Raw genomic sequence first — 21,828 nt, 5'->3', positions numbered from 1 at the left:
AAGTGAATTTTTCCACATGTCCACTTTCCATAGACGTTTCACAGCAACCCCCCAAATAAAATAGATTGCATTTTTTGTTTGAAAAAGTTTTGTTTTGTTGATGAAAAGTTAAAATTTTCTACAGATTTCCAACCCCCATATTCCATCCAGCCCTCTTGACTCCCCATACTGTTAATGGACTCTGCACTGTTACATTTCCACACCAGCAGACTGTTTATGTCCAATATTCATTTTGACACTGAGTGAAGAAATTGTTTCTTTTATCACAACTGCAAAACTGTATTTACTTCTAGAAAGCATAAATTTCCATTACTTCACCCAGAGCTTAATTTTCAACTCGATTTATTGCTTTAATTTTTTTAATAAACAAGTTTTTTATCCTCTATTGGTGACAGCCTCTCCGAGCTAGAAAGGAAAGGCATCTGTAGTAATATACTTTATTTAAGGTTATCTTGCATATTGTATAAGATAACACCACTTTAAAATAGTGATATCTTTTTTAACCTTTTGTAAGAATAACACATTTAACCCTCCTATAAGGAACTTATTGTTAATCACACACTTAATTCAAATAATAAAATACTGGATGTATTTTTATGAAATTTGTTATAAGAAAAAGCAAGAAAGATTGTTAATTATCACTTGTTCAAGCAACCTGATAATTAGCAATGAATCACTTATAGTAGTGACCATATATTTTTGAGTTAGTGCAATATAATGTTGACTGCTCATTATTTTAGAGTGACCATATCATAATCTCACAGATGACTGAATACAAATGTCAAGTATCTTTATATACTGGCTGACCTAAATAGTTTTCACTATTTTCTGTTACGTATATTTTGTGTTTTATATATTTATTAAATTATGTAGTATCAAGATCTGTTTGCATGGGGCGGGGCGGGGGGGAGATGCGGAATTTATCCTTTGTTTGATATTCTATAACCCAACGCAACGAGTTTGATAATAAAATACAACAGTTTATTTCACAGGCTCCCACTCTCACAGAAGTGATTTAAAGAATTGTGCAGTGGCATTTTATTCCTGGTCCCTGTTTTTCTTCTGCTAAAATGCCTCTTACCATTCATGATGGAATACCCTGTTGCACTGCATTTTACGTGAAAGCAGAATTTCATTTTGTGTTGGTCACCAAGTTATCTTCAGCACTGGATAGCTCTGGACTTGAATCAACATCACTGAAGGCCTCCTTATTTGTGAAAGTTGAGTTCAGTGTCAGACTGCGCCGAGGATTCACCGGTGCAAGCTCATTTAATATAATATTGTCACTTTTTACAAGAGTTGCTTTGTCCATGTTTTCTTGACTGTACCTCGCAACAACAGCATCAAGGAAGTCTAATTTTGGTGGCAAAGAACCACTTTCAAATAAATATTTTGCTAGGTAGGAGACTGCAATATTAGTGAAGAAGGAGGTGAGCATAGCAAGTGTTTTAAATGGGAAGCGTTGGATGTATATATGATTTTTATCTGCGTAGTAACCAGGATAGAAGATCAAGGGCTGAAGGTAGAGGTATGGTTCTCCTCCAGTAATTCTGAGAAGGAGGCCAAACAAATATCCTGCAATGGCACCATAAGTGTTGGTTCCTTTGATAAATAACACACATAAGAGTTGAGGGAAGATGATGATGTAAACAAGATCAGAACTGAGATACCAGAGTCCATAAACTGACTTAGCTAGCAGTGCCATTGCTGTCGCTGATGCTCCAAAGACAAAAATAGTGATTCGCATGACCCAAATTATTTCCCTGTCTGAAGCCTAAGAAAAAAGAAAAAAAAGTGTTAGTTTTCCATAGTAATGCATGTATGACTTTTATTATGATTAGATCATACACAAGACTGAAAAATCAGAGGATTTTGCATAATCAGATATTGTGAAAGATTTAGCAAGATATATAGCATGTAAGAAGAAAAAAATTCAAAGAGCGTGGCTGTCACCCCCAATTTTTTGCAGCTTTAGGGAAAAATAGTTTAATATAGTGCACAAGCAAAAGAACAAGTAGACAGAACTGAATTTTAAAAATAAGCACATCATGAAACAATTTGTTGATGTGAGAACATATCACTTCATTTACACTGACAGGCTTTTATATAGTTCATTCTGTTCAATTTCAATTTGTCAAATGATTTCTAAGCATTTTTTATGTTAATTGGTGTTCTGAAAATGTCTCATAGTTAATGATTTAATAAAACTTGTACTGACAATAATAATTAGGAATTGCTCAAGTATATTGTAACATCATGAATAGAGCTAAATGCAGTTTCAGCAGATGTTACTTCTTCACCTATGTAAATTAATCATAATTACCAAGATTTCTGTGATTTTTCATTTTCTTCATTTAATATACTGTAATAAGAGAAATGTTACTTTTTATCTTACTAGAGATAGAAACAAATGGAGAAAATTTTCAGTGTCACTTTGAAAGTCTCCCCAAGCCCTTTTCATTACAAAAATAAATTGAAATTTAATCTCACATTTTGTCGAAATGAAAGTTGGTAAATGTTTCGAGCAAACATAGAACTCGCTGATAAGATTGAAGAGTCAGCTGATGACATTACAGCAGCAGATACTGCACCAAGGCCAAAGAAAGAAATATAGACAGGACAAAGATATTGAAGCACAATTGGTAAAATCATATCTGCTTCTTCCCTCTCTGTGGGGTCTGGTAAACCATACATAGTCTTGTTCCAATCTGTAATACAAATATATATACATATATACGTAATTGATTGTGTAGGATACATATTGACTTCTTTGCCTTTGTGAATAATCAGTGAGCCAGTGCATATTGTCATGTTCATTCATGCTCATTGAGCCTATGCAAACCTTGCCAATTTGAGTTCAGATGGTGCAGCAAATCTAAACCAGCTGTTCTGCTTTGCAGGGGGTTTGTACCACCTGAGGTTCAGTTGGAGGAGTGGGCTCATTTCAGAATGAACACTCCAAATATACCTGACTAACTGTGCTGATTTCACAATGAAACTGATGAGTTGTGCTAGCGCCATCCCCACTAACCTCTGCACCCGAAAGGCCCCTTTCTTTTTTGTTGCTATGTTCTGATGCAGTGGCCCTCAAACCTTCCTGACTGCCTGGAATCTTTTGGGTGCCCACATAGCCTGCTGCCCTCATCTGACTCTTTGAAATCAGTGCACTGGACTATCCCCGTCAACCATGAGGCCCGGTCTACGAAAGGTCTTCTGCCCCCAACTCCTCCCAGTCATTAGCAGCATCACAGAAAACAGATTCTTGGTGCTGCACATCACTGTTCTGCATTGACCACTTCCCTGGGGCAGCACAGCATGATGTGTTAAGACCTCAGACTTCCCTAGAGAGCAGTGCAACAATAGGAGCAACCACCTTTCCTGCCATTCTGTTGCTGAACTGGAGTAGAAGGAAGAAATGGCCCAGGATATGTGTCAGCGATTGCTGAACACCAGTTGGCTTTACCTACATAGCCACTGCCCAGGTGTTTGGAATAGGAAATATCTTTTTGTTATGCTTGCACAATGCCTAACAACATGGGTCCATGATCATTGACTGGCTCCTAGGCAATATAAACAGGAATTATATGATTAATAATAAATAGCTAATAGCAGGATGTAATGCAAACTAAAATATTGTACCAAGTCTGTGAACATCTAGGAGAGGCGAAATAATGGCAGCAACAGGGACAAAATTCCAGCTGTAATAGCACACGGTTGTACCACTTGAACAATAGTAGAATCTCTGTTAGATGGTATTTGCATAAGGTCTATGACATACACAATTAACTTGCTCTGATTCCATTCAATAGAAGGTAGTTTTATACATTTACAATAGGTAGTTCATGAGTGTATTGAAAATATATTAAATATTTACATCATTAGACTGAGCTGCGGGATACTTGGAGTCAGAAGAATGTTCTATACAATTACATTCAGGTCTATTCTTGTGTAAAGGAAATCAGGAGAAGTTTAATGATATTACCTGGCTGGATTATATTGAACACACACTCTATAAGGGTTTTCACACACTGATAGCCATAGTTACATTCACTGTGGTCAGTCATTTACCTGTTGATGCTCCTATTGCACCAATGAGTATCGCAGGAAGGGCCATCACAAGACAGCCAAAAGCAGCCAGAAAGGATAATACTTGAGCATATGTGGCAGATGAAGAAGAAAGAACTCGCTGAAAATATGCTTGCCATGGGATTCCTCCCAACATCTGCAAGTACAATAAACAATATTCTATCATTTCAGGTTTACTGAGGGTTTCTTTGATATATTTATATACACCGTAACAAGAAACACCAATAATCTGCTCCTATCCAGTGTTGTTACTATCTCAATTATATATACTCTCGAAAATTTCAGCAGGCACAACCCATAACAATTGAATACTTTCACCATCTCAAATAACACTGAAATCTTTTGATGTGTAATCACATCTCTCCTTTTCTGTCCCTTGAATAATTATCATTAATACTTTGCACTTCACCAGTCATCCAAAAATCTCAATGAGCATCACAAATACTAATTAAGCCTTACAAAAAAGATTAGGAAATATTATCAACTAATTTCATAGATGGAGAATTGACATACAGAGCACCCTCTTAAAGCCAACAAGATCTACCTTAGGCACCAGTGGGATTTGAAATGAACATTTCTTTGTATTTGACATATGTTTTAGACCTCCAAATCATGCAACTATGTACTTTCAACCCAGTCTTCAAATAATTCTTCTAAGCCATGCAGCCAAAGTAATACCGATGGAAAGTCTAAGAAAGCAGTGGCACAGAACTTTCAAACCATCATAATGGTAGAGAAACAATATTTTTTCTTTTTAAAATGGTGCATCTCTTCTTCTATCTTGTTGAATAACAGGAATCATGTTTGAGTAAATTTAAAATGACACACAAAAATCTACATTAAAAGTACATTACTAAGGTTGCAATGTCAAGTCTGTCTTGAGAACAGGGTCTGAATAGTGTCCAAAATATAAGGAATGGGGCCACACATTGAACAAAGAAAAAACAAACTATTAAGCAGTTGCTCATTAATTGAGCACCAGCCATCCTGTGCATTGAGTGTGGCAGGGGTCCTGTAGAAAAAATAGTATGTGATCATATAGTTAACAACTGTTATCATAATGCATACACACAAAGTGGCCCAATTAAGGTTGCACAGGCTACCTTAATTCTGACATTTCTTCATTTTTGAATGTTTGGCTTTACAGTCTTAATAGTGTTTTTTTAACACAATTTTTTTTTGCATTTATGCATGTAACTACCTATGTTTTTTTAAAAAAAGCAAATGGAGAAACAGAAATTCCATCACGTGGCACCATACTGACAACCTCATGGGCCATCAACAGGGTTGGAACCTTCAGAACCACCAAACAAACCTCTTCCCTTTGAGTAATATGTTCTATTCCTCTACTCCTTCCCCAACTTGGCCACATTTGCCTGATTTTCAGAGGGATAGCAAAAGTTACATCCTTGGCACACAGGGCATCAAATTCCAAGTTCCTGCTCTAAAGCATGGGGGTGCTTGGCTTCTCAAAGGAAAGGTTGGCAGAATCTTTTAATATAGGCAAAAAAACCCCATGTATTTTCTAACTCCATTCTCAGAAACAGCTGAACCATTTTGGCTGAAATTTTATAAATAAATAAATAAATTCATTCAGCCTGAGGCATTCACCTGGAATGGAAAATTATACGTCCAAAGTTATAAGCAACTGAAAAGAAGGATGCTATAATGCAAAGTGTTGGGCAACCTTAAGAATACACGGAGTTACCAGCCGTTCCTATATTAAATGGATTTTGCAAATATTAAACTCAGTTTCACTCTGGCATGCATTTGTCTGTCCATCCATCCAAGGTTTTCTTACTCACCTACACCTGTGGCATCTTTAATCAGCTGTATATAGTATTTATTGCCTTCTACAATATAATGCTCTGGCAAGAATGCCATCTGTTAAATCGTATCCCTATTCTATTCCTTAACTTTAACTAGGTCAACTCTTTTAGCTAAACAATATTTAACTGCTTTGCTGATGGCCCTCTACTTCAGTTGCTCTGCTGCCATATTCTACTGAAATTTCATTGAAATCAATTGACTATCAGGATATAGCTGGTATATTCATCAGCAGTGAAGAAGTTAAAAACCTCCATGCATAGTTTACTGGCAACTTTTAATTAGCCACTTTACATTTACACGTCACATGGCAATACACTATGAATGATTAAATGCTTTATTCTCTCATACAAGGCGTTACTTACCAGTAAAAAGAAGTTGTCAAGCCATGAATAGACATCAAGTGATTCAATGGATCCAAGCCAAGACTCTTTCTGCGCAGCTGTGAATCCAATGTTTTTAACTGCAGGATGTGACATTGCAAAAGGAACACTGATCCACTATAACCAAAGAGTGACATTTTATTGAGTGTAACAGTCTGTGCAAAAATTATGAAATTATTGTATGAAAAATTTTACTCAGTATTTTTCCTCATACTGTGTGCTTTAGCTCAAATGCCAAGTTTAATCATAAGAGAATCATATTCTCTGTTGGTGTAACTTCACTGAAGCAGAGGTGGATTAGGGCTTTGTGGGGCCCTGGGCCAGAGCAAGTGGGGGGCCCCTCCCCACCCCTTCCGCCTGAAGCCCCCCCACTCCCCTGCTCCACACTCTGCTCGCCTGGTGGTCCTGCCAAGGAAATGGGGTTAGGGCACAGGGGCTCACCCCCACCTGCCTGCTTGGCACTCCTGTGCAGGGGCCCCATTGGTCCAGTGGCTAATCCGCCACAGCACTGAAGTCCGCAGAGTTATGCCAGTGGAAAGTTTGGCACAAAATGTAGGTACACATAAAAACCAAATGTATATAGATAAGAGGGAATTATGCTATAAATCAATGTTTCCCAAACTTTTGAAAGCTGAGTCCCCTTTAGGAAAATGAAACCAGCTGCACGTCCCTGTTATTGGAGCAGTCACTTGAAATTTGGCAAGAGGGGCTGGTGTTTGCCCCAGGGATGTGCCTTGTTCATCCCCATGACATTCTGCTCAAATTTAGTCAAGTTCCAAGCTTTAGAAAAATCACAATTCACATATTCTCAGTAGGATCTTCTTAGATTGTAGGAACTAAAATCTCTGAAGATTCTATCCACACTGGGCATGCTCCAGCCCAGAGCTGATCAGCACCTTCCTTTCAATTGACGCTCTGGGTGCTGTGAGTTGTGCTGAGTCCAGGTCTGGGCACCTGAACTGAGAACAGGGAGGCTATCTCTCTTGTGCTCTCATTATTAAGATTGCAAAGTCAAACATTCATTTCTTAAAAAGCAGCAAAGAGTCCTGTGGCACCTTTAAGACTAACAGATGTACTGGAGCATAAGCTTTCGTGGGTGAATACCTGCCTCTGGAAATTTCCATTACATGCATCTGACAAAGTGGGTATTCACCCACGAAAGCTTATGCTCCAATACATCTTTTAGTCTTAAAGGTGCCACAGGACTCTCTGTTGCTTTTTAAGAATTGAATGTTTGACTTTGCAATCTTAATAATGTTCGTTTAATGTAGCTGTTGTATGTACCATACACACATACAATGATTAAAGGGCAGATTCTTTGCTGCGTCCAGTTTATGTTGAACTGCACAGAAAGGGAGGGGTTTCTCTGGAAATTCAGTAATGGATCAGTGGATTCAGTAATTCTCTGCCCTAATCCCAAACCCTGGCATAGTTTAGGACAGTCTAGAGACTGCACTGAACTGTGCCTGAAGGCTATGGTGCCCTAGGGACCATATGCCAGCTGGGGATTTCTGAAGCAGTCCCCCCTCTGGATGCTCACTCTCTTGCACTTCTTCACCCTCTGTGCGATAGGCTGCTGGGAGGGAGATGACTACGTCAGCTGGGACTCCCCTATACCAGGTGCAATCCCAACGGAGGAATTACAAGAGGTTTGGCAGTGCCTGAGTGGTTCAAAGGGATGGAACGAGCTGGAGAATAGAGTCCTGTGTCCCTCCTTCAAACTCCTACACGGTGTCAGTGTATGGGCTCACTGGCACAAATGCAGCTTTGTGCTCACAGAGGTCCCTCTGGAATCAAACGGGAGCAGTTCTGGATGTGGAGGCTTTGCATGAGGAAAAGGGGGCAGGACTGGTTGGTTATAGGACAGGTGTGTAGATCCACTGCTGTGAGAATCTTCCAGTCCTCCTTCGAGCAGAAGCTCTTTGGGTCTGTGAAAGGCTATTTTATACTGCTGAAGTAATATCTCTGTAGAACCACACTGCTTGGCAGCATGGTGAGGGGAAGGATTTCTTCTCCCCACTCCCAGTGACCATACTTAGTTCCCAATCGGCCATTTAGTCTGGGCTCTGGGCCTCTCGATTTGGCCCATTTTCCAGAGCAAGACCACCACAACAACAAAATATAAAGGAGCAAGCTCACCAGCCCCAGGAAGATGCAGAAGAGCTGAACCACATCAGTATAGGCCACTGAGTAGAGTCCACCCACCAGGGTGTACATAATTGCAATCAGGGCAGAAACAATCACTGAAATATTGACATCAATATCAATGATCACACTTATGGTGGCACCTGGAGGGGAAAACAAAAGACTTTAGCTATTCTGCTCTCTTCAGTCTCCTTTCAGACGCCAGTTTCAAGATATGTCACAGTCTGCAAAATAAAACTGTACTTTGCTTGCTTTGGCCTGTTTTTTTGCTTTTAAGATCCAGTGGATAATAAGGAGCTGCATTCTGCCTCATCCCAGGGAGACAGAAAGCCTCCTGGAGCTCCTGAACATACTGGGATTACGTGTTTGCAGCTACACCCCTTTCCACGTGACAACTCTACGAGCGAGTGCCTGGTTATAGGGCAGGGATATGGCCCTGTCTCCTCCACACCTCATTTGCAACACCATATGCCCTTGAAGGAGTAGGGAGAGAGCAGTCCCAGATCCTGTGCTCTGTTAATTGTAGCAACTGCAATTCTGCCTCTTTCTGACCAAGGCTGGGAAGAGGGAAGGAAGGCAGGCTCTGTCATACACCCTCTCCTCACACTGTGTGCCCTCACAAGGGCCAGGAGACTATGGCTTTGATTTCACGCTCTATCCAAGCTATGTTGGCTTCCCTAATTCACAGCTGCCCAACTCTGGCACCAATTAGTGCTGCACAGGGATGGACCTTACTTACATCAGTGGATGATGGGTATAGTGGAGCTGTGCTTCTCCATGAGCCTCCCTCCCCTCCCTGGCCTGCCTACACCCCTCCTCTTATGGTGGAGGGTGGAGGAATGGCTGGGATAAGTGGGGGGGGAGAGAAGAGACACTTCCACTGGATTTACAGCAGAGGCTAATTTCCCTGCCCAGGTGGAATTCTCCATCCACCTTCTTCAATTGCTTTAAGTCCACTTTGAGCTGCTTACGTGGGGGCAAAGTGGCCAGCCCCTTGTGTTTCCAGATGTGGTGGACATGATGGACATTACTCTAGAAATTAATTGCTTTTGTAGTATTGATTAAATACACTTTATTTCTATAGCACAAAACTTTAACATTCATTCAAACAGTGAATCTCAATAAAGCAATTAGTATATTTTCCTTAGATGAAAAAAAAAGTCTCACATGAGTGCATCTTTTATCATTCATTTTAAAAATCCTTCCCCCACTAATTGCAGAATGTTTAATTTAAACCATCACAATGACTTGCAGGTGTGGCATCTCTCCTGTATGTAATCACTAAGGTCCGTGTGAACCCATAGTTGGGAAAGACCTAGCAGTACAGCTCCTGCAGAAGCTGTGTTGTCTCAGGGCTTCAGGGGGCTAGTGGGAGGCATGCTGTTGCTTCATGGATGCCTTCAGAGAGCCTCCAAGATTCCTGGGTTCAGGGATGGACCCACATATCTTTCTTAGACTGCTGCAAATCCTGTCCCTTTCTCCCAAGTGAAGAACTCTGAGGAAATTCAGAGTCAAAACTTATTCCCCATAGTAGATATAACCTTCATAGGGGAGAATGGTCCAGTAAATTTTGTAGCACAAAATGGTTGACTTTGTTCAAATAGTAGCTAAAATGGAGAAACCTCTCCATTTTATAGTCTTTAATTACCACTTGTTAATATAATATGCTAGAAAGGCATTCATAATACTTACTTTCTTGCTTTGAAATACAACATAAAGCCTTCTCAAAAATCAATTAATCTTCATTCAAAAAGAAAGAACATTTTAAATTCTCAGAAAGTTCTTCGAGTCATTCACTTCCCATCACCTCAGCAGGCAGTTTGCTCTCAGATTCTTAAGGGTCTTGTGATGAAATTATGGAGAACCAGTTCCCCAGTGCTTTGCAGTTAATCAGAGCACAGTTGGAAAGGAGCTTGAAATTTTATTTTTTGTTTAAAAAAAGATTCCCCTGTAAAGCAGTACTATATATGTGCACGCTGTGTGTTACTTGGTTTGAGTCACGACCACTAATGGTGATTTAACTTAAGAGTTTTCTCCATTTTTGAAGGGATAGCTAAATTCAAATCTCTAATAGGGATGGGAGAATGGAGGTGTGATTTTCTATATACAGATATTACTCTTCCTTTCTGAACCATGTTTCCATTAGTTCTCTGAATCATTTTTGAAACCTAAGAATGTTATTTATTTTTCTAAATACAGATGCATTCAGAGTTTAACGAGATTTAGGCTCATCGATCAGTCACAGCTTCTATGTTCTATGATCCATTGAAATTGTTTTACAGCTAGGTCTCCTACAATGGTCGAATGCTAGGGATTATAGCATTTATATGCACTATCAAAAATGTTGCGTGACTATCCTCTTTCTTTGACAGCTATTACTCCTGGTTGCTGTGATTTTGAGGCTGTCAACAAAAATTGTGTGACTGAAAATCACAAAATGCTTTAAAGTATACTGAGATAATCAAGGTTCTGATAATCGGGTATCTCTAGTCTAAACCAAGACAACTGTCCTTTTAAAAACTGTTTGGCCAGGGTAGTTCGCATTTTAAAGTAGTTTCTGGGTTCAGGAGCTGGTTTTGAACTGGTGCTTCTGTTATGCATTTCTGATTTTCTAAAATTCCCTCTGGATAGTGAACTAATGTTTTTACCGCTGGTCCCTTACCTAACGCAGAGAAGATGGCTGCAGCCCAAAACATCTCCCCCATTAGAGCGGGTATAAACAGCAGCCCTCCCATTCTTTTTCCATAAAGCTGTTGAAATGGGTCTAACATTGTCACATAGCCTTTGGAACGCATGGGTTTTGCGAAAAATAGACCACCTAAAAATTAAACAACAAAAAACGCCAACTTTAGTGGAGAAATGCATTTATAGTCAGTAAAACACTGCTGCTTTTCACTGGTGTAAATGTGTCCGTTGGACTGTATTTTTAAAGAAATGTAAAATGTAATTAAAATATCCTCTAAATATGAAAGGAAGTTTTATTTTTCCATGTAAAGAAAACAGCGGTTCAAAGAGCAGGATAAATATGAATGAAAATCATTTAACACCCCCTACCCTATGTACAAGCACAACACTAACACACATGGCCTGGTTATGAAAAACAAAATAGGGATTTGCAAGGCTCTGTGCTTTAGTGCATTCAGCCTGCTGTGGGTGGTGCTCAGTTCATTTTCATTTAATGTAAAGGCGCTTAGCTTGGGATCAACATATTGGAACAGGACTGCAATTTTTTTTTTGCTCTAATTTTATTTGGTGATGTATCCACAAGCCAGACATGAATGCCCAGCATGAGAAAGGAAGGAATTTACCCAACATTATGTCTAAGAGAAGAACAGGGTTAGATGACTGGAAAGCATATCTGGGGGAGCAAGGAGCCACCTGGCAGGGGAAGGATGTACAGGTAGAGATGAGGAAAAGAGGCAGAAAAGCATCAGCAGGAGACAAAGGAACAGAATAGAAGGGAGTGGAAATGAAGTGAAGAGCCAAACTAAACAGTGGGATCCATTTTTATCAGAAAGGACACTTAGCACATTACCAAGAGATAAAAATAAATACATACATTCCTGAGAGTACTTTTCCATTCAAACAATTGCTGTAGTTGATACAGGGATCTCATGTTAAATAATAAGATGATGACAAATCAGTCAGGAGTTAATCTATACTATTGTGCATGGGAAGGAAAGTGGTTCACAAGACAATAGCTTTATTAAGTGGTGCTCCATCCTATGAAGAAATCTGAGAGCCCCTGTTCTACAATGAATTTTACTTTCTGTTTTTTTTTAATTAAAAAAGGGATTGTGATGTCAGAACAACTCCCTTTTGTGCAAATAAAATATACTATGTCCATTTAAAACAACTGTAAGACTATATTTATGAAGTCAAAAGTACTGTATTTAAAAAACAAACAAAGAACTACACTGTCAATACTTTATACCTTACGTACTAGCAGCCATTCAGCGTAAGCCTCCTAATTTTGGTATATTTTGACTTTCATTCTGAATTTGAGGAGTAGGAAGGTCCACTGTTTAGGGCACTAGCATAGGAGTTGAGAACCTTCAGTTCAATTCTTTGCTCTGCCACAGCTTTCCTGTGTGACCTTGGGCACATCACTTAGCCTCTCTGCCTCAGCTCTCTACCTGTAAAATCTTGATAATAGCACTTCACTGCCTCAAAGGGGTATTGTGAGGATAAACACATTCAAGATTGTTCTCAGATATTAGGGTGATGAGGGCCATATATAGTACCTTTCATTGACCAATCTGAAAGAAACAAAATCTACTCAAAATAAAAGCTTTATATTGTTATAGTAGTCCTCGAGTGCATTCAGAAGGGTTAACCTCTGGGTGTCAAAGGAAGTCTTGGTGAGTTAAGATATAAAATTATTTCCAGTAATTAGTAATGCATTAGTTTCCTTTCTAAGGGCCTGATTGAAAGCCCATTAAAGTCACTGGAAGGCCCACCATTAATGTTAATGCCCTTTGCATCAGGCCCTAATTGCGGGCATTCCAATAACAATTTTAACATCTGTATATTTTAAGAAATGGAGAGACTAATTTATTTTTGCTTACCTAAAACCAGACTAAGGGAATAGCCAATGGGTGCCTGAGCCCAAGCCAGCCCATAGCCTGGGACATACACAGCTTCTGCTGTCCCGTTGATATAGCCTCCTCCAACCCAGGTGGCTGAAAAGAAGAGGAGGAAGAACTGAAAACATAAACCCTATTTTGATGGTCCACATTTATCATACAACTATAAACAGAACTCAACTCAGAAAATTCTTAACATTTAAATTGAACAAGAGTTTAACCAATGAGGGTCCTTAAAATGTGTCTCAAGTTTCACTCTCCAGCTAAATTAAAAAAATCTCCAGATTTAGCCAGTTTTCAGTTCTACAAATGCCATTTAAAAAAATTAGAGCTATGGTGGGCATGTCCTTCTACCAAAATATTTAGACTTTGTCTCATCTGTATTTAAGCCTTCTAAAGATACATTTCTGAACTGAGTTGTGCTATATGTAGAAGTCCTGCTTTCATTCACACAAAGAACTGCAATATTTGTGATATTCCCAACCACTGGAAGCTAATGCACTCATTCTGTCTCTGGTGGCAGATTACCAGACCTGGGAGGCTGAGGATCAAGACGAAGTCTCAAATGCAGAGCTCACACACAGAAGTGTATTGTAATTAGATTTGGGCAAATAATTCATAGCAAATAATTGCAGTGAATATGATTTCTTTTCCTGTTTGCAGATTGTCTGCAAATAGATCTTTATTTTCTCTAATGTATTTGTACAGATACTCTCTGAATAAGATTTATGAATTAATGTTTGGCTCTGTAGTTTGTTCATGGGCAGTTCATTACAAATGTTAGATTTTAGAAATGCAAAACCTGAGCAGTTTTGATTGGACACGGAGGTCACAAGATTTTGTTCTTATTTCCTGATTAGATGAGAAGGAATGTAACTCTTAGAATCATAATTCCAGTGTAAAAACTTGTGATTCGAAATTCACTTTTTCTGAGTATTCTGCAATATGCTGTCAGCAATCACTGTTTCTACAAACATTCATGCCAATAAACTAATTTGTTAGAATATTTGAAGAAAGCAAAGACAAGTGGGGGGTGAACACAAATGAAAACAAATTATGTAAAAATGTTAATAAACTTTTATGGGAGATTGTTTACAGTATTCTCTCAGACTTTTCGTAATAATATCACTCAGCCACTGAGCATGTACAAAATATGGGTTTGTGTGTTTTTTAATTTTGAAGCTAAATCTTGTACATTTCCACAGGCTAAGGAACAAAGCTAACAGTTTCTGGTTCTGGCTACAAAGAGAAATAATGAATATCTTCTATTCTGCATTCAGAATCATAGCCCTGGTCCAGTATTCAGCTGCAAATCTTTGAGGAGATGTATTTGGGACAGCAGCGGAAGATCTGCTCCTGGTAAGAGTGGCCAAATCCTTCTACCTGTGATCCTGCTGTTGTCAGTAGACATCTTGGTAGCTTGCCAAGATTTATTGCACGATACAGAGACACTGGCAATGATAATAATGCATGCACAGATATCGAGAGATAGAAAGAGCACTCACCCCACTACTGATCCCTGGCACCAGGGCCCAGTATTACAGAATCACTGACATACTGCTCATACTATAGGCTTTTGTATCGCCTAACAGGGATGGGTGGAAAAGCTAGAGAAAACATGGTCCAGTTTGGTTCTCCAGTGTCCTGACATGCCTGTGATATGTGTTGCTAGCTGTATGTTAAAGAGTATATAGTAATGGGATTGAAGTGCCTAGATACTATGATTGTAATGTCTACATTGAAAATGCTTAGGTGGATGGACGGAAGTTTTACCTTCTTCACTAGGGAAGGCGGACATAGAATCTGTAGAGTGGTGCCCAGTACTCAAAGTCCCAGGCTGGAATAACTTGTTGGCTGAGTCAGATCAATTGCACCAAGCATTGGTTGCATTTGGGTTGGGGAGTAAAGGTCTGGACCCCTGACTTTCTCATTCCAGTGCACCCACTTCTCTTCCTATGCTGCTTAGTCATTTTACCTGCTATAAATCATATAGGAGTATGTATATCAGGGCTCTGAAGGGATTATTTTGTGCAGCACAGCTTTTTTTCACCCAGAAATACTGACCCGCTTCCTTAGTACCAGACCAAACTCTTTTTTTAAATTTTATCATATACTATATGAATAAGACAAAAATTCTGAGGTGCTGTTTCTAATATATTAGCACATTTCTAATGGGATAATCTTTCATTTTAGGAAAGAACAGCTGGGCTTCACTTCATGGTCATTTCGGTTTCCTTCCCTCACAAAACTGCTCATGCAGTAATACTAATGTATATACATGGTTGCATATGTAAGATAACAGATCATTGTATTGTTCTTTCTGATATCTAGAATGTTCTGACAATGGCGCAGAACATCTCTTGACCTGGTTATACCCAAGGATCTCTTAATAGACCTTTTCCTGAACCATTCTGTGGGGGTGGTGTTAGCTCTCACCACCTCCCTGCATGAACAAGGAGTTCTTCCCCCAGAATCAGATCTCTGAGATATGTGCAAACCTCAGGAAATCTATTTTATACTCAATTAGGGTATTGCCTCTCTCATTGCTATAGCTATGATCAAGGCAGGTGCTTGGGCAGGAGCAAAATCAGTCTGTAAGAGAGAGAGGATGCTGATAGGACATTCTCCATGGAAGCACCATGACTTTCCACTCTTATCACAAATAGCCCAAATTGGTTAATCTTCACTGGACATTGCAGAGCTCATCTATTTTCCCAGGCTTTCAGGAGAAAGGGCTGGTATTTGAGGATATGGTGGAATATTGTTCAGTGTTAATTTTTTGGTTGGTCAGTTTCTGGATTTGGCGGTGAGGAGTGGCTTCTAATTATATTTTAATTTGCAAGTTTTTTAAACATCTGTTGAAAGAACCTAGAACATTGGGAAGGTGCTCTTTTGGGAATGCATACATCATAATAAATAAGTAAATAAGCGCCATAATGGCTGGGATGACAGAAGGATGAAATTTCATTCTTAGATGTATATTTTCTGATACTTAGCTTTGCTAAGCCCCAATTTTTAAGTTATTTTAATGTAGTTATTGTGTGATCTCCCTTTTTTAAACAAGCCAGACACAGGGAATAAAAAACTAGTAATCTACAGAGTCAGTCACATAAGGGAGACTATTTTAATCTTTTATCTGCCTGCACTTTGGATGAAATACAGACAACACCAACTTTCCATTTTAAATGTACACCAAGAGAAATGTTATAGATTATGTTATAGGTTACAATGTTATAGATTATGATGTGGAGTCAAATTCTGCTTTTAGTTCAGATGAGAAATACAGAAATTTATATTAAATGATCTTTCCATGTCAACACGTATCACAATATTGGATTTTTCTAGTAGTTACGCAGATAGAAAACCAGCTAGCATTTCTTTATAAAACAATCTGCTGACTGATCACTCAAATTGTTATCAAGCTAATGAGATTTTGTAAAACAAAGTTACTGATCACACAAGCATATTGATAATTTTTCATCGTGTAAGAAAATGTAGCGTTCTCTCTGACTAAAATGAAGAACAGTGTTCGAGGATCATTATTATCATGGCTTCATTTGGAGCACTTTTGTTAGGCTGTGGCAGTATTTTGATTAAACAACTCCCAGGGTTTCCCCCAGGGTTTAGTCACAACCATAAACATTTATGGTGGGCTGAAATTTGCCACAGATCTCATCTCCGAGGTAATTTTTTTTACTAAATAAAATGCTAATACTTTGCTCATATTCAAATTTATACATGTAAAATGATACATGAGTTAAAGGCTTAATTTGTTCTTCAATACATCTTAAACAATTTCAGGTTTAAAATGAAATTTTGTGATTTGTCCATAATTCAGTCTTCTAACACTTTGTATTTTGAGAACAGCAGATATGTTCAGCTTTGAACCATTTTGTGTTAAAACATGTTATTTACTTTTTAATACAGCTGTTTCTTAAGAAACATAAACCTCCATTTAGATTTTCCCCATTGACATTATTAAGTGGGTGTATACATTTTATAAACTGTCCAAATGCTTATTTGAAAAATAAATTTTAATAAATCTAAGCCGAATCCTACTCCCATTGAATTCAATCCAAAGATTCCCATGGACTCTAGAAATGGGCCATCAATTTGATATTAAAATCTAGGTACTCAGTTCTGCCACTCTCGTGTTGAGTAACACCTTACCCTAGGGGTCACTCCTTTGATTTCAGTGGTACTACTTGTGGAGTAAGGCACTACTCAGCAGGCATCAAGGTAGCAGAATTGGGTCCTATTCTAATAAATACAATTTTAAAAAGGAAGTTTTAAAATTTTGAAGTTTTTTTGTTCCACATGTTTGTGCTATGGGTGTGCTGTGATGCTCAGTAAGCAGTTTTTCATTTATGTTCTCATTTACAAGACAGGCATTGTTAATGAATTAGCATTTAAACAATTAAGGGAATTAATGGTATATATTTATGTTGGAATAATATTCCTAAAATTCAGGAATTTCAAAACTCAAACTAAAATACTGCCCTTTAACTCATTCTGCCTGGATATCACAAGATACTCAACAAAAATCAAAATCCCCCATTGTTCGGAGGCATCAAAATACCAAGGTGTAACATGGCAGTTTTGTGTATATTATGGTTGATTATCATCATCTTGCATTTAAAAATTGCCTTTCAATCCTGCTTTACAAACTGTGTGGTCCAATCATCCCTATTCAAACAAGACTTAGGCCCTGATTCTGCATAAATGTATGAATATGTGTATATTTGAGCACTGTGCAAAGTGTCATTGAACTTAGAATGGGACTAACTTTATGCATGGTTGGTAGTCCCACATTAACTTCAGTGGGGCTACTCACAGCATGTAAAATTAAGCATGTGCATCACTCTTTGGATGATCGAGCCTTACACTTTAAAGTACATGGGATTTTTACCTGAGCAAAGACATCAGGACTGGACCCTGTGTAAATACAGGAAACATCATCAGCACAGATGATCAGAGGATGACAATTCTGTTTTGTGGCAACTTTTGAGGTTTCAAAAAAATTTGTTTTTGTTCTTCCTTTGTTTTGGGAGAAAAACCTTTGGAATGTTTTCATAATAATGGCATTGTGTCAGGAGGATGTGTGTGTCCTGGTGGTTAGGACTGGGATATAATAGACCTAGGTTCAAGTCCCTGCTCTGCCTGATTCAGAGTGGAGTTTTTGATCCCAAATCAGGCAGAGCAGGGATTTGTATTTGGGTCTCCCACAGCGGAGGCCTAACCCTAACCATCAGCCTCCCCACACCCTCCTTTCCTGAAAATGTTTGAGAGGTTTTGGTTTCATTCCAAGGTGGAAGTAAAACAAATTTGGAAACTTCAGAAGTTGCCACAAAATGGAATCGTCATCTTCCAGTCACTTCTACTGCCTCATTTTGGCGAATAAGTTCCAACCAGAGTTAGTCAGTGATATCCAGCCCCCTTTGAATGGAGAAGTGGCAGTTCAGCAGGCAACAGGAACACACTACACTACACAACAGTGGAGGGAGGGAAGTAGAGTTTTGGTCTTGATTCAGAATCTATTGGCTTTAAACAACATCCTGAACAATTTTCCTGGTCAACAACCAAATGTGCAGTCCTTAAATGAGCAAAATTCCTATTGCAGTCAGTGGGAATTCTGCTTGATTAAGGACCACAGAATTTTGCTCTTAGTTTTTATGAGTCTCTTCCTTAACTCTGAAGCTGGAAATACATCACAAGAAAGAAATTTCAATAGAATCTGATCAATCCAAATTGGAGGTGTAAGGGCTTCATGTTGGAATTGCATTAAGAATATCACAAATGTGAATGATTCTAAACCAAAATGACATATGTTTAAATAAAAAGATATCAGTTCAGTTTGTATACAATGTAATTTTGTACAAATTAGATAGAATATCTGAAAACACTTGTAATTGAGGACCAGATTGTGATGCTTTTACTCATACTACTGAAGAGTTACTCACACGAGTAGCCCCATTGTCTTCCGTTAGTCCAGTGGTTCTCTCAGACACTCCAGTGCACCCCTTTGAGTCTCAGAGGTTGCGCTGGAATGACTGAAAGTAGAACTCAAATCTTCTCCTAATCTCTGTCTGCTAATATGAATATGCACAATACACTATTAAGTCATTTTGCCAAACTATGGCAAAATAGGCCAAAATAATCCCTTGTGTAATTCTATTGAAATCAGTGGAATTAAATTTGGCCCAGTGCATCAAAAATGCTCATCGCTGCAGCATATTTTCCCATTCCTTTCTGCATTTAAAGTTTTTTCTCCCCAAAACACATCTCTAACCCACAGGTTTGGGATGCTATAATAAAAGTAACTGTATATTCATTCCACTGAAAAATTCTGATGTCTCGGTCTTCTATTTAAAATCATTACTCCCCCAAAATGTCTCTATTTTACTGATTAATACGGCATCAGTGTAAAATAAATAGAGTTAATTCTTCCTTTAGAATATAATAATGATGATTTAAATGACTGGCATATTTACTTATTCATTAAACAAATACAGTATCAAACAAACAAAAATCATCCATCTTAAATCATGACTGTGCATTGAAATTAAGATTTCTTTTCTCCACTTTGCATTATTCAAAACACAATATTGTCTATATCTTTTATTCATATGAAAGAAAGAATGAGATGCTATGTTTCAGGTATAAAAAGGAGGGTTTATCATACCGGTCATCGTAAATCCACCAACTAGCAAGCCTATATCTCTTCCACCGACTATGATAGCTTCTCTGCGATCTCCATCGCTGCCACTATTTTTGGTTTTCCAGGCAGCCCATATTCCAACAAACAGGATTGCCAGATAGAATACAATTATAGCTACCAGCCCCTCCACATGGAAAGGCATGTCGAAATCACGACTGTTCCCTGGATTGCTATTTCATTAAGATCTCTGGAGAGAATGCAATAATACATTATACACTATACATTTGATAAAAGCAAAGCAAACAAATCATACATGGCATGAGACCAATTAGAACCAGAATATAAAGGAAACTCAGCAGTTCATCAAAGAGAGTATATGGATTATTTTATTAAATGGTTATTTCAGATGTAACCAGAAGTAATATGAGTTGTGTTTAAAACAATCCAGGTTACACCAATATTTCAGAAACTTCTGACAAACCCTTGAAACTAAAAGCAAATTGTTACTTAATTTTTTAAAATTTGTTTCAGGAACAGAAAACTAGCATTACATGAGTTAAACAAAACAATCTTGCTAAAAACTAGGGCCTTGCAAGAAATCACTTGTAATTCTAATTATTTAATATACTCCTTGATATAGTAGACCTCTCTACTCAAGAAATACTTTCGCGTACAGCCTCCAGAATAGAAGATATTAGTAATATGAGCTGTTCATTTTTACAAAGGATTTTTAATGAGTTTAAATCCATGCTACAAAATTACATTAAGGAATATCAAAAGCTGTGGACAAATAATAACCACACTAGAAAACTTAAGTCTTGGAATCTATACCCTTTCCCTCCCCACATTAACTCCCCATTCATCTCCTGTACTTATACATCTGTATTTTCCTGCTCTTGCACATCTGTATTTGCTTTTCGATAAGAAAAATTCCTCTCACACCACAAGAATTTCTTCAATTTTGTCTTTAATTTTATAAATGAAAAACTCTGTACATTTAAAAAAGTCAGAACAGTGAAACATGCCAAATAGAAGACAAGTGTAATTGAAATAATCTTACATAAATAAACTCTAGAGGATAGATACTATTAAGAAATATCCCTATTCAGTGCACCTTTGTACACAGTTTCTTTGAACTCACTCTCAGTTATACAAAGAAATGAACCCTGTATTTTTATGTACTAGATATTGATGCAAAATATACTATCTTTAATGTATACTGTGGATCTCTACATAAAAAAAGTATTTAAGTTTCCATACAAGTCTATAAGTGAAGTTTAACACCCCTCGCCCCCCAGGAATTGACAATACTACTGTCATCTAGACAGAGTGTAGCAAATTCTTCCAATCCCCCACATATCACCATCCACTACCTTTGACATACATAACCAACCTTTACATTCAAGCAAAGCAGGTAGCTTGTAGTTTCTGAGTTCGCACAGGCAAACCCTGAGCTTGCCTACTAGCTACAGTAGCAAGTTAGAGTTATTTCTCCCATTCAGCAAAAATAGGATCCAGACACACACAGTTCCCTGCATCTTCAGCATCACTCAGCCAAAGCTTTTCCCCTCCAAAGCTTTTCCCTCCCCAGTGTCACTAATTCCAATCCCTGCCCCCATTCACCTCTTTTGTGGCAGGGTCTCCTCTTTCCCCTTCTTTCTGTGCTCTCTGTCTCCCCTGTCTCTTGAACTGGAGTCAAGCAGTCAGATCCCAGCGCCTTTTGTCCAGAGGTAGATTGTGAGAAGCTTTCTCCTTTTTTAAAGGGACAGTTACATTGCAAAGAGCTCCAGCCCCACAGGAGCATCACATCTACTAGAGCAAACGCACATAGTGTCCTGTACAACACGGCACACTACTGACGCAAGGGCAGTCACACATCACTCCAGCTAAGAGGCTCACTGTGTTTCCCTCTTCCATGTGGGGAGTGTGTCTGTCAGAGCTGGGGGGGGGAGAGATATCGGAGTGCAAGGGGGGACTGGGGAGAGAGATGACTCAAAGGAGAATGACTGACTGAGCCATGCATGGGGAATGGAGAGAGGGAATGATCAAAGGGAGAAGAGGGAGAGAGAAAAAAATAAAAGAAAGGGTCAGAGAGGAGCAGGGAATAAGGAAGGGAAGGAACTGAAACGATTGGGGATGAGAA

General features: G+C 38.5%; 1 protein-coding gene across 2 annotated transcripts; it reads right to left on the bottom strand.

Moving 5' to 3' along the window:
* Window positions 1–908: 908 nt before the first annotated feature.
* On the bottom strand, window positions 909–21,489 carry SLC5A7 (solute carrier family 5 member 7). Of its 2 annotated transcripts, XM_044992455.1 has the most exons (9): window positions 21,309–21,443; window positions 19,710–19,932; window positions 13,010–13,123; window positions 11,104–11,259; window positions 8,436–8,584; window positions 6,279–6,413; window positions 4,069–4,222; window positions 2,491–2,708; window positions 909–1,774 (listed from the first exon to the last, which is right to left on the bottom strand). In XM_044992455.1, the coding sequence occupies exons 2-9, from the start codon at window positions 19,885–19,887 to the stop codon at window positions 1,133–1,135; spliced, it is 1,746 nt and encodes a 581-aa protein (XP_044848390.1). In that variant the 5' UTR covers window positions 19,888–19,932; window positions 21,309–21,443; the 3' UTR covers window positions 909–1,132. The 2 variants fall into 2 exon arrangements, with proteins under 2 accessions (XP_044848390.1, XP_044848397.1); XM_044992462.1 differs by lacking the exon at window positions 19,710–19,932 and having other exon boundaries at window positions 21,309–21,489.
* Between the last annotated feature and the right edge of the window lie 339 nt (window positions 21,490–21,828).

This window comes from Mauremys mutica, chromosome 1 (assembly GCF_020497125.1).
Source record: "Mauremys mutica isolate MM-2020 ecotype Southern chromosome 1, ASM2049712v1, whole genome shotgun sequence".
NCBI lineage: Eukaryota > Metazoa > Chordata > Testudines > Geoemydidae > Mauremys > Mauremys mutica.
This window is presented reverse-complemented; position numbering and strand designations above follow the sequence as displayed.